The 13,060-nt window shown below is 50.3% G+C and overlaps 1 protein-coding gene across 5 annotated transcripts in view; it reads right to left on the bottom strand.

Moving 5' to 3' along the window:
- MLXIP (MLX interacting protein) overlaps positions 1-11,649 on the bottom strand; it is a 61,970-nt gene extending 50,321 nt beyond the window's left edge. For all 5 annotated transcript variants that reach the window (XM_066371047.1, XM_066371050.1, XM_066371048.1 and 2 more), the window contains exon 1: positions 11,004-11,649. In XM_066371047.1, the coding sequence (XP_066227144.1) occupies positions 11,004-11,416 (413 nt within the window). In that variant the 5' untranslated portion in view covers positions 11,417-11,649. The remainder of the gene's footprint in view (positions 1-11,003) is intronic.
- Positions 11,650-13,060: the final 1,411 nt, after the last annotated feature.

Raw genomic sequence — 13,060 nt, 5'->3', positions numbered from 1 at the left:
GTTTCTCTCATGCCTCTTCCCTGTCAGTCCCCTCTCCAACCTCCCTCAGGGGCCAGTACTGCTGTGACTTCTCCCCCCACAGATGACTTGCACCTATTCTAGAACTTCACCTAAGTGGACTCAGTATATATTGTACTATTTTGGTTAAGGCTTATTTGCTTATTCCATTCAACATAACGTCTGAGAGTCACCCATGTTGTTGCACACCCCAGCAGTCTGTTCTTTCCCACGCGCTGCAACCTATTTCTATGGCAGTATCTCTCAGACGAAAGGTCCATGAAGAAAAATAGGGCTGGTAACCATGATTCTAGTCAAATCCCCTTTTCTTTTGCCTTTTTTTTTTTACAGTTAAAAACATCATGACTTAGAGGGGCTAAGTGGTATGTTGTTTATCACTGTCCTGTGTTGCTAATCAGTGGCATCACTGTCCTGTGTCATTTTTCTACCATATTCATTGCCATTTCCTAGTCTCGCTGTGTAAGAAAGTCCCTATAACTTTGTTACAGGAAATGGAAAGCTAATACCCAAATAATGAAGGTAGTAGGCTTCCCTCAAAGATGTGTCTCAATGAGTAGATAAGCCAAATATTGTACACTAATACAGTGGAATACTGTTCAGCAATAAAAAGGAACAATATGCCGATATGCACTACATCGTGAGATAATCCCAAAAACATTATGCTAAGTGAAAAGAGTCAGACATATAGTATGATTCTATTTAGATGAAATGTCTAGAAAAGGCAAACCCATCAGCACAGAAAGCAAATCAGTAGTTGTCTGGGGCAAAGGTGGGCTATGGGACTAACCATAAAAGGGCATGAGGAAATCTTAGGGGGTGCTGGAATCCAGTTTTAAAACTGGACTGTGATCGCCTGACCAGGCGGTGGCGCAGTGGATAGAGCGTCGAACTGGGATGCAGAGGACCCAGGTTCGAGACCCCGAGGTCGCCAGCTTAAGCGCGGGCTCATCTGGTTTGAGCAAAAGCCCACCAGCTTGAACCCAAGGTTGCTGGCTCCAGCAAGGAGTTACTCAGTCTGCTGAAGGCCCGTGGTCAAGGCACGTATGAGAAAGCAATCAATGAACAACTAAGGTGTTGCAACATGCAATGAAAAACTAATGATTGATGCTTCTCATCTCTCTCCGTTCCTGTCTGTCTGTCCTTATCTATCCCTTTCTCTGACTCAATCTCTGTCTCTGTAAAAAATAAATAAATAAAATAAAATAAAAAAATTTAAAAAACTGGACTGTGATCACTGATTGCACAACTAAAAACTCAATGACGCACACACTTAAAATGAGTACATTTTATGATATGTAAATTATACTTTGACACCTTAGTTGTTCATTGATTGCTTTCTCATATGTGCCTTGACCGTGGGCCTTCAGCAGACCAAGTAACCCCTTGCTCAAGCCAGTGACCTTGGGTCCAAGCTGGTGAGCTTTGCTCAAACCAGATGAGCCTGCACTCAAGCTGGCAACCTCAGAGTCTCGAACCTGGGTCCTCCACATCCCAGTCTGATGCTCTATCCACTGCGCCACTGCCTGGTCAGGCCAAAGGAGGCAATTTAAAAGTCCCTGCTACTCAACTAGAAAATAGTTATTTAACATAGCAAACTAATATAATCATATGTGATTTTCAGAATTCATTGCAAGTGTTTCATTTTAATAGGCAAAGGGATTTATAAATTAACTTTCTCCAAAGCTCAGTACCAAGCTATCTGGGTAGGTCCCATAAGACAAAGTAATCCACTTGCAAATGGGCCAGTTACCATGTGAGCGTAGGAAGAGCTTTTCCAAAGCTAAAACTTTGAGTAAGTACCTGGGAACTAGGTTAACCCCCTTCCTTTCTGCATAAGAAGCTGCTTCTTGTTATGATGACTGAATCTGTCTCATGGTGACTGCCCAAAAGAGGCCCATAAGCTGCAGAGGGAACGAACAGTAACTAGTTTCCCAGACAGATCCGCCCACTTGGAGAGGAGCATGCCTCAGCAGTCACACCATGCTGCCACAGTCCCCACTTTCCTCTCTCCGTGGCAACTGACACACCCCAAACCTCTTTTTCCACCTGGAGCCGGGCTCTCTCTGCTGGCCCCTTATGAGCTCTGGCTTAGCCTTCCTCTCCACTGTTACTCAGTCGGATTTTTTATGTTCACTTGAGACTCAAAAGCTAATGACAAGGAATTATTTCTGGAATTATTTTTCCAGATCTTAGATAGTTTTCTGGAGCTACCAAAAGAACCCCTCTTACACTCCTGCTTCTGGAAGCCTTCTTGCTGATGCCGTCTAATCCTGAACAAATTAAGAACGCTAGATTTGGTGATGTGTCTTTGAGGGCATCAAGACCAGGCAATATTCCTCCAACACAACCAGTCTCAACTGAGTAAAAATGCCATTCAAGATAGATGATAGCATATATTTCAGCAGAAAAACATTACTTTCCAAAGGCCAGCTCAAAACTCCAAAACCTCCCCTCCCTGATCAGGTCCTCATGAGGCACAGCAGAGGTTAGGGACGCAGAACAGAGCAGCATGGACAGAGCCAAGGCGCCTGACCATGTCCGGCTAAGCGGGGACTTGCCCTGGCAGTAGTGAGGACCTCCCTGGGTCACCGTGGTGCCCGGACACTGACTGGCCCCGGCAGCCCCTTGTGAGGGAAGCTGCCCCGCCCACAGGTCCGTCTGTCAGGGCGGCCCATGGCAGCCAAGTTCAGTGTGCAGAGCAGCAGTGGCCACACAGCTGATGAGGCCTTCTCAGCTTCCTCATTCCGGTAAAGGCTCCCAGGGCTCCAGCCAAAACCTCAGCCATTGTTAATTCCTTTTTCTTCTTTCATCCCTGATGTGCAATCCATCAGCACGTTCAAATCCCACCGTGAATCACCCACACCTCCTTACCCCCACTACTAGCGTCCTGTCTGAGAACGGAGCCAGCAGCCCCCAGAGGCACCGCCGCTTCCACTCACGGCCTCCTCCTGACAGGTCTCCACACACAACCTCCATGTGTTCCCCAGGGCGACAAGCAGTTCCCCAGCAGGCCCCAGCCCTCTCTAGTCTTTCTGACCACTCGCGCCTGCCCTCAACATTCCAGCCACATTTTGCTGGCCCTTCTTCTGGCCCTGGACTGTGCCAACTTCATCCCACCTTGGGCCTCTGCCTGTGGCTCTTTGACTGCTGGAATGACTATCCACTCAGGTTTCAGTTCAACCTGAAATGTCACCTCCTCAAAGGACTTCTGTGACCAGCCGAGATAAAGTATCTGCCCACCCCAACCCCTGTGACCTGCCATCTTCCCTCTCGTTCTATCCTTCGCTGCATGAACACTATCGGTCTGCTTTGCTTACTGTGTCTCCCGCTAGAATATGAACTCCGTGAAGGGAGATGACTTGTCTGTCTGTTTCCTACTGCACCCCCAGTGACTAGAGCAGTGTCTGCCCCACGACAGAGACCTGATGAATACTCTGAAAGGAATAAGCGCCTGCACTGAGCGCAGCCAGTCCAAAGACCAGGACAGATGCATGCTCTGCAGCGGGGAGGGTCTGCTCAGAGGGAGGCCAGCAAGCCTCCTCCTCAAACGTGCGAATTGAAGGCTATGAGGCTCAACTTAAGTAGACAACTGGCAAACAGCACTGGTGGTGACAGGGAGCTCTAAGTGAGGTCTGTATGTGAAACATGGGCCACGAGCAAGCTCCAGCCAGGCCGAGGCAGAAGCTTCCAAGCAGAGAACAGGACAGCAGGTAGGAGGGCCAGGTGGTGGCAACAGAAGTAAGGCCACAAAGAAAAGCAGAGCCGAAGAGAGGGGACCAGTCACCCAGGAGCAGTGTATCAGGAAAGGGCACACTCCCCAGCAGAGGATCCAGAGCTGCCAGGCACCCAGCTGCAGCCTCCACTGGAATCAGGCCGTCCTAGGAGTTCTGGAACTATTATGAGATGACCAGCACCCTTCCTAATGCTTGTACCAAACCCCACTGCATGGGCGATGGGCGAGAGGCTACCTGACCCCTGTGCCTCAAAGAGCTCTGGCTGAAACACAGTCCTGTAACCTGGAATTCAAACTGTAGACAGACTTCCAGCAAAAGATGAAATCACCTACGCTATTTGCTGTCTGGACTGTACATATTATATCCAAGAAGTAATTCAATTCTGGGGAATAGGACCTTACATGGAATTTTTCATCAGACATTATATAAATCCTTAAAAATATGTAAAATCGCCCTGGCCCGTTAGCTCAGCGGTAGAGTGTCGGCCTGGCGTGCAGGAGTCCAGGGTTCGATTCCCGGCCAAGGCACACAGGAGAGGTGCCCATCTGCTTCTCCACCCTTCCCCCTCTCCTTCCTCTCTGTCTCTCTCTTCCCCTCCTGCAGCCAAGGCTCCACTGGAGCAAAGATGGCCTGGGCGCTAAGGATGGCTCTGTGGCCTCTGCCTCAGGCACTAGAATGGCTCTGGATGCAACAGAGCAACGCGCATCACCCCCTGGTGGGCATGCCGGGTGGATCCCGGTCGGGCGCATGCGGGAGTCTGTCTGACTGCCTCCCCGTTTCCAGCTTCGGAAAAATGGGAAAAAAAAAAAAAAAAATATATATATATATATATATATATATATATTAAAAATATGTAAAATTAACTTTCTACAATACCCTACTTGTAGGAATTTTTTTTTTTCATACTTGTAGGAATTTTACTGGGGAGCAAGGATAAGACCCCCTTTACAGACTTTTCCTTTTATAACGAGGGCCTTCCTATCACAAAATCCACTGAACTGGCGCCTATTATACCCAGTGAACTTGCTTACTCCAGGGCAGGCAGCTGTGTTCTCCTGCGGTGGAAGAAGAGGGAAGAAAGACTTTTATACCTTGGTCATGTGCTTAAAAACATTACCTCAAGAAACTCTGGAAACCAGTCTGTACTGGTTTCCTTTTGCTCCTATAACAAATGACAACAAAATTAATAGCTTAGAACAACACAAATTTATTTGATCCTGGAGATCAAAAGTCTGAATTGGGTGTCAACGGCTAAAATCAAGATGTTAGCAGCCTTCATTCCCTCTAGAGAGGTAAAGGAGGATCTTGCTCCTTGCCAGCTTCTAGAGAAGGCCCACATTCCTCAGCTTGTAGCCCCTGCCTCCCACTTCAAAGCCAGCAATGTCAGGCCACAGCCCCCACCCACCACCCACCCCCCGCAGCTCTTTCTCTCTGGTTCTCTTTTTGATTTCCTCTTTGACTTTTATGGAGGACCCTTGAGATTACATTGGGCCCACCCAGATAATCTAAAATAATCTCCCCATTTTAAAGGCAGCTGATTGACAACCTTAACTCCTCTTTGCCCTATAATCTAACATATTCACAGTGGTGGGGATTAGGTGTGGACATCTTGGCAGGGTGAGGGCATTCGTTGCCGACCACTCTAGTCCACAGAGCCACAATACACACACCACCTAGCAAAAGCACTCAGCCTGTTATCCCACTCTAAAGCAATGTGCCCTAAAGCACTGTTCCACCCAGGTGGTTTATCTCCGCACAAATGAAGATAAACAAGTCACTCGGAGCAAGCCCAGGTGCCTGAGCGTCCTTTTCAATTCCATATATATTTCTTCATCACACAGTACGTGCCAAATACTGCTAGGCTCTCTGTGGGCAAATCAGAGGTGAAGAAGGCAGGAATCCTGGTAGGTCAGGTCTACATAAGGACACGTGGCAGAATCAGTAAGGGTCATGGATTTACAGAGGACCATGGTGTTCACTCCCTTTGGGATTATTAGGGCAACTTGTGCTCAAACCGAGCCTCGAAAGAACGGTAGGATTTCACCAGTGGGAAAGGGCAGCCATGAAAGGGCATGGAGCCACCTACAGGCAGTCACGTCCCCCATCCTGGATTCCCCATGCCTTCCTTAGGAGAGGACTTGGCAATTTTGACCTCCTCTCTAACAAACCTGCAGACTTTTGTGAGCAGAACATTTCAGCTCTAGACACAGTCTTGGACAAGTTGCCTGACCTCTCAGTGACAGGGCAAACTAACTTCTAAACTTAGTTTTCCTTTCTTTTTAAAAAAAATATGAAAAATAAAAACCCTACCATCCCCTACCTGAGAGGGTTATTGTGAGAAATGCTTAAGATAACACAAAGAGAGTCTGGAATATATTAGTTGCTCAGTTAATTTCAATGATCTACTCTTCTCCTACCCTAGCAAATACAGCCCCGGCACCCTGTCCTCCAGCCTCTTTTCCCAGGCTCTTCCCAATTCTATCACCCTTTCCAACAGGACGGCGGTTAGCCAGTCGACCTCAACACAGAAAGGAAATTTGGTCCTGAGCCACTGAAGGGGAAAAGACAGGGAAAAGAAATAGTGGGGCACCCTCCTGGGGAATGAGTCATAATTTTTGACAGTTAAACTGGGGAAGGGGAGGTGCAGATTGAACCCTGAAGTTAGGGAAATGGTCCACACGGATACCGATGATGGACACGTGCACACTCAGTCTGGTTTCAGCACCCTTCCTCGGTACTACCATAGACCTGGTTCACGTTTATCATAGCCCTCACTAACTGTTCTACAATGTCTGTTTTTCTTTCCCTCACCCCAAGTTTGTGGGTTCCTCGAGGGCAGAGCATGTCTTGCTCATCCCTGTAGCCCTTGCTCCCATCTAACTCTTTACTGGCACACTGTGTAATAGTTAAAGGTTAAAGAAAGCACAGGAGAAGAAAAACTGCTTGTCTTTGGCATGGCTGCTGAAGAATAAAACTAACTTAGCCATTCGTGTAAAAGGGGCCCATTTACAACCAGTTACCAGGCCTGGCATTAGAAAGTTTCTCTACTGAAAACTTAAAATTTGAAGGACACAGGGCTCTAAACCTTTAATCCCTGCTATTCCCTGAGTTTGGCAGAGACTCTGTGTTGGGTAAGGAACAGAGGGTACTATACAGGCCACATTTCCTCAAGGTCACAGTCCACAAACTTGTATCCCAAGGTTATCTATCTTATGGGTCCAAGTTAAAAGGTCTCCTCAAATCTCCACTTCAGCCCAAACCCACTGTACAGAGAGCTGCTTATCTCTAACGACATAAAAAAGACCATCAATCACCCCTCACCAGACATTAACACCAAGCCTCCCTAATAAAGAGCTACATTAAAAAGTAGAGAATTAAAACCAAAACCAGTCTCAAAAAGCTATATACTCGATGTGTCCAGAATCTGCGTGGGTGATTTACATGTGTGACATTCCTAAAAATGCTAAGAGGGCAAGAACCATGAATTATGTTCTAGAGTACATAACTCCATTGTGGGGCCTTAGAAAGGACCGGCAAACCAAGAATGCATCTATTTAGTATTTGTGGAGAAGACATTTGAAAGCCACGTTAAAAGCCCCCAGTCAGATATGTTATTTTCTTCAGTTTACAGATGAGAAGCCTGGGCTCCCAATACATGTCAGTTGAATGAGGACACAGAGCTGGACTGTGCCTGTTAAACCTTCTCTTGCCTCTTATTCGCCAGGTACTAGACGCATTCACAGACATCATCTCAGTTAATCCTAACCTTCACTGGGCAGATTTTTTCCTCCCCATTTTACAGTGGCAGACAGAAAGGCTGAGAAAAGGTAAGCTTCTGTCATATAAGTCTTGGGGAAAAGCAACCCTCCCCCCCCCCCCCCACCACCAATGTTCCAGTCATTGAGCACACGATGAAGAATAAAATCAAGATGTTTAGCTACAGGACTATGTGGCATCACAGAGTGGGAAGGACATGGGTTTCAAGGAAGCGACATGAACATGAAGCTGCAGCCCCCCTTGGCACTGTTATTTACCCACGTGGGCCAGTGGGCACACGGTCTGGATTTCTCAAACTCCGATTTCCCCACCCCAAGCCAGTTTTGCCAAAGACCCTTCAGGAGTCCAAGACTTTGCATGTTCAGGAACAGATCAAATTCAGAATCCCTAGACCACTTCACAGGACTGGAGGCGGGGGGGGGGGGGGGGGGGGGGGGGGGGGGGGGGGATAACCACAACTTCCCCTGCACTTCATTCCTCCCCAAAAGAGCTGTTGAACCTCATCTGGAAACAGCTGGAAGGCAGCAGTTTACAGGAAGCCGAATGCACACACAACGAGCACAGAGTGTACCAGGGAGAGTTAGGCAGCTAGAACTAAGGGGCCAGGGGAGAGACAGGAAGTTGAAGTTAGAAAGAGCCCAGGCCAGAAACAGTCACACAGATGGAGGCCCAGGGGCCTTCCTCCAGGCCGAGGAGGAGGAGAAAGCCGGGAAACAGTGGAGATTGCTTAGGCCCCACTGAAAGGAAAGTCAGACCACCTCTGACACTACCCTTCTGCCCTGGCTGCCCCCCATTTGGACCCTACTTCTTTGAAAGCCGGCCTGTGGTCATGACATGACAGCTGAGGTCACAATCTCCAGGCTGTTCTCGCACTGCTATCTATGCCAGAGGCTATAGCCTAGACAACTGGTTTTGAGTCACTCCTCTGTCACCCGGTACTAAAGTTCCACACTGCCAACTCAACTAGAGGGCCATCCAAAACAGCCTTCCCCAGAGAGACAAAGAGCATCTTCATGAGACACTACTCGGCAGACACCCATTAGGGACCTGCTGTGGCAGGACTTGGGCACAGAGAGTAGCAGTAAAGCAAGGGAGCCAGCAGGTAGGAGGTGTTAAGAGCAAGGTAAGGCCCTAGCTGGTAGTTCAGTTGGTTAGAGCACCATCCCAATACACCAAGGTTGTGGGTTCGATCTCTGGTCAGGGCACATATAAGAATCAACCAATGAATGCATAAATAAGTGGAACAACAAATCAATGTTTCTTTCTCTTTCTCTCTCTCTTTCTAAAAGCAATTTAAAAAAGAGCAAGGTTAGGCAGGTGAGGGACAGAATTTCTGAAGGAGGCTGAGTGGGGGAAGGACCGCAGCATTTGCCCAGAGCTGTGCTTCAAGCCTAGCCCAGCCTCACCATGGTGGATGCCTTTGCAGGCACCTGGAAGCTAGTGGACAGCAAGAATTTCGATGACTACATGAAGTCAATCGGTAATAAAAAAAGATAAAATTTAAAAAAAGAACAAGGTAAGTCTTCAACTAAACCGAGGATGCATTGTGCAATCAAGAAAGTTAATTGAGGAATGCCCAGTTGCCAAAATATTTTGGAACGACATGGGGGTACGGGGATACCTTACTACAATTCCTTGGTGTTATTTAACAACAAGCCTTCAGGTTATCCAAACTGAGGGCAAAGGTAAGGCCGGTTTAGTTATTCCTTCAGCAGAGCTTAGGTGAGCGCTTTCTAGTCCACACCTCCTGCTCCTCAGCCATCCATTCTCTCCCTGTACATGGAGTTTATATTAAAATAAAGAAGAGGATTCAGTTCTTTTAATAAAGCACATTCCTGTCATTTACCCCTAGTTTTGTATGAAAGGGCTCACTCACACTTGAGCACACGCTACCACCTAGTTGGGTTTGATTCCGATGGAAGCGCTCAAAATTTGAGATGGAGTAAGTAGGGCTAAAAGAAGGCTTTGGGCTACAATCCCAATACCATCTGTTTAAAACAAAACAAAACAAACAAAAACCCAGAACATCTTCACAGGCTCCATGCCAGCTCAAACTGGCAAGACCAGAGAAGCAGAGCAGAGCTGGCCAGAGCGCCATTAAAGGGGGTGGGTAACCCACTGCGGCCATGTGGCAAACAAACCATCAGGGAACACTTCAAGAGGAAATGGGAGGGTGGGGGCATTTTTAGGAACATAACAAAGGAACAAACTGATTAATCATTTATTCCAGAGGAGGAAAATGTCACCTGGAGCCCTGTATTTAGTGTTTTAACTTCAGGTAAATGTGTAATGTTTTAACTTGGATGGAGTCCATGTTCATGGCTCTCCAAAAAGAAAGGGGGGTAGGAGGGAAGCAATGTTCCTACTCTTCTTTACACTTTTCTGCAATCTCCTAGGAAACTTCCTGTGCTGACTGCAGAGTGGACCTAAGACAACCCCAGCCAGTCCAGTGACTAAATCAATAACCCCCACTTGGCAGCGATCCTATCACGAGCGTGGTGCAGGGCTGGGTTCTCTGCACTGCAGCTAGTCCAAATGAGTTCTGTTGCTGAGGCAGAAGCTACCTTCGGCAAATACCTAGCACACACCGAGGAAGAGAGTGTAAAGGGCGGGCCCGGCGTTTTCCGTGACTTAGAGAAAAGAGACCTCCGCCCAGCGCCAAATCCACAGGGCAGGATGGTGTGTCCCGGGCGCCTGCCCTAAACACTGACATCTCCATATAATGTTTCAGGGCTAACCGGGAGAACCCTCCAACTTGCCAGGACAGACTGACACCTCCAACAGCTGTGGCTTCAAAAGTCTTCCTGGGAGACACCCAGGGCCCCTCCTCCCAAGTTGTGGGAGGGCTTCCCAATAAAGGGGATGCGAGGAGACCCAGCCTCCCTCTGCTGGGACCACAAGGGAAGCAGCTAACGTTAAGGGAAGCATCTAACAATGAGCCAGACACTGGAGTAAGCCCTTTACCCATCTTGTCCCATCCCCACAACAGCCAGTGGAGGCAGGGAGGGCTGGCACCCCCTCTTTATAAAGGAGGAAACAGGCTGGAACTAGCAAGCAAGCCACCCCTGGGCAGGTGGGCTGGACCACACACGGCTGGAAGCACACAAAGCGTCTGGCGGAAGGGGCAGCTAGAAGTCGAGCTATACAAGATGTAGCCTCTATTTACACTTCTTTCTTTTCCAAAATCGGGAGCCTCAGGACCCTGGAGGGGAGGGACTGGCTGGGGACCGCGAAGCCGGAAGAACCCAAGCGCTGCTGACAGGCGGAGAGGCCGGGACACCAGACCCTCTCGCTTCCATCGGAGACGCCAGACCCATTCACCCTCCCGAAGGGGGAAGACTCAAGGAGAAAGCGTGAAGTCAGGGGTCTCCCCAAGCGGCCCAGCTCCCCCCCCCTCCCACCAGCGCTTGTTCTGTCAAAGAAGGGAACGCAGCTCGACAGGTGGGACCGGCCGGGTGTCGCCGGGTCCCCTACCTATAGGCCAGGGTCATGCACTCGAAAAGCTTCGTGAGCGAGGCGTCGATGGACAGGTGGCAGGAGCTGGTCTTGCCGAAGCTGTAGGTCTGGCACGTCTGCTTGTTGACCGTGTCGAAATCGTAGCCCTTCTTGGGCGGGTGCTCGCGGTGCGGCGACGACACCATGAAGTGGCCGCTGTGGATGATCTGCTGGCGGCGCGGCGGCTCCTCGCGGCCCGGCCCGGCCCAGGGCGGCGGCGGTGCGGCGCTCGCGTGGGCCCGGGCCGCGGTGGCCGCGCCGGAGTCGGGCGGCGGGGACGGCTCATCCGTGTCCGAGTCGTCGTCGTCCTCAGGCACTGGTGGTTTGAGTAGCACCGGGCGGCCCTGGCTGCTGGGCCGGCGCGGGGAGCACATGAAGACGTCGGCGGCCATGGGAGCGCCCGACCCGGGGCATCCCCCGGGGGTCCTGGGCGACGCGCGCAAGCGAAGCTGAGCGACGCCGTCCCGGCCCGCGCGCGGACTGTCCGCGAGCGCGCCGTGGGGCGTGAGGGGGAGGGCGCGGGCTGACGGGGCGGCCACGGCCTCGGCCCCGGCGTGACGTCACTGGCCCGTCTTGGCCAATCGGCGGCCCGCCTCGGCCTCTTAAAGGCGCAGGGAAGCCTTTCCGTATCTAGGCGGACAAAAAGAAAATAAAAAAAAGTAGGAGAGCCGGGACCACGCCCCCAACCCCCGCCCCTCGCCGCCCCCTCCCCTCGGGTCGGCCCCAGTGCCGTGAGACGCGCTAGCTAGGTAGTGGCACTCTGGTACTTTGGTCCAGGAGAGGCGTTGGCCGAGCAGGCGGTGCTGACTCCGCCCCGCGCTCCGGAGAATCGCCCAGCGGCCTCTCTGCGGGCGGGGCGGGTCCTCCACGTGGTGGGTGGGGGTAGGGCTCCTTCCCCCTCCCAGGCCTCGCTTTGCCCCGGAGTGGCCCGGAACTGGGTTCTAACAGCTCTTCTCTGATAGAGCTGGATACTGGGATTGTCGTCCCCATTTTGCTGATGAGAAGACTGAGTCGCTGAACACCAAAGGAATTTTTTCAACGTGGAAACAAGATTGAGAAAACTCACCGAGACCTCACTAACAACGGAGGAGGCAGAAACAGGCTCTGCCAAAGTGAAGACATTTTCCGGGGGCATCACAGTTTGGAGAGAACGCCAGGCCCTGAACAAATTCCAAAAGGGGAAACTCTGAGTCATGGTTTTGTTTTCTGTCAAGTGGGAAACAAGTCCTGTGCCTCAAAAAGTTGTGACGGTTAAAACATAATCACAAAGTGCTTAGCACAGAATGAGTGCTAAATAAACGTACGACGGACTGGAAGAATTGAACCAGCCAGAGCAGAGAAGGACCTAAATAATGCTGGTACTCAACCGGTTTTGACTTACAAACGCAGCAATTTCCTTTGGTTCAACCCACTAGTTAACACTTCTAGAAAGCTATCAAGGTTTCAGGGACTCAAAGCCAGCCTGGGATGGGGGTGGGGAGGGAAGGGTGGGGGTGGGAGGGCATCGAGAAGCCCCGGGAGGCCTCGGTACAGAGCGCCCATCATAGTCCCTGCAGATCCTCGTGAGTCCGCCACGGAAGCACCCGTGCTCTGCTTTGAAACCAGTTTCACTTCCAGATTTGGATGGAGACTGATTGCCTTGCCCCACCCTCCTCCTTGAAGGGGAGGGTGTTGGGAATGGAAGGGAGGAAGGGCTCACCGAATTGGCTGCAGTAACGCCTTTCCTAGATGTCTCTACGGAGGAAGAGGTCGCAAGGGACTGCCAGCTTCCAGTGTGAATTTGAGGTCCGCCTCCCCCCCCCCTCCGACCGCACCCCCCCCCCCCCTCCCGCCGCTGCCATCAAAGCACCACTTTGAACTTTGGTTGCAAATATCGGAACGTCCAGTCTTTGAGTTGCCTTCCTTCATCTGAAAATTTTTTTACTTGGTAAACTCTTAAAAGCTCAGCTACATTGGACACAGCAATTCTTTCACTTCTAGAATTTTCTCCCAAGGATATGTGTGCAAGGATGATGATTGTAGTGCCGTTTATAAAC

Source organism: Saccopteryx leptura, chromosome 2 (genome assembly GCF_036850995.1).
Source record: "Saccopteryx leptura isolate mSacLep1 chromosome 2, mSacLep1_pri_phased_curated, whole genome shotgun sequence".
In the NCBI taxonomy this organism is placed as follows: Eukaryota; Metazoa; Chordata; class Mammalia; order Chiroptera; family Emballonuridae; genus Saccopteryx; species Saccopteryx leptura.
The sequence above is the reverse complement of the archived record's forward strand: the minus strand, read 5'-3'. Positions and strand labels throughout refer to the sequence as shown.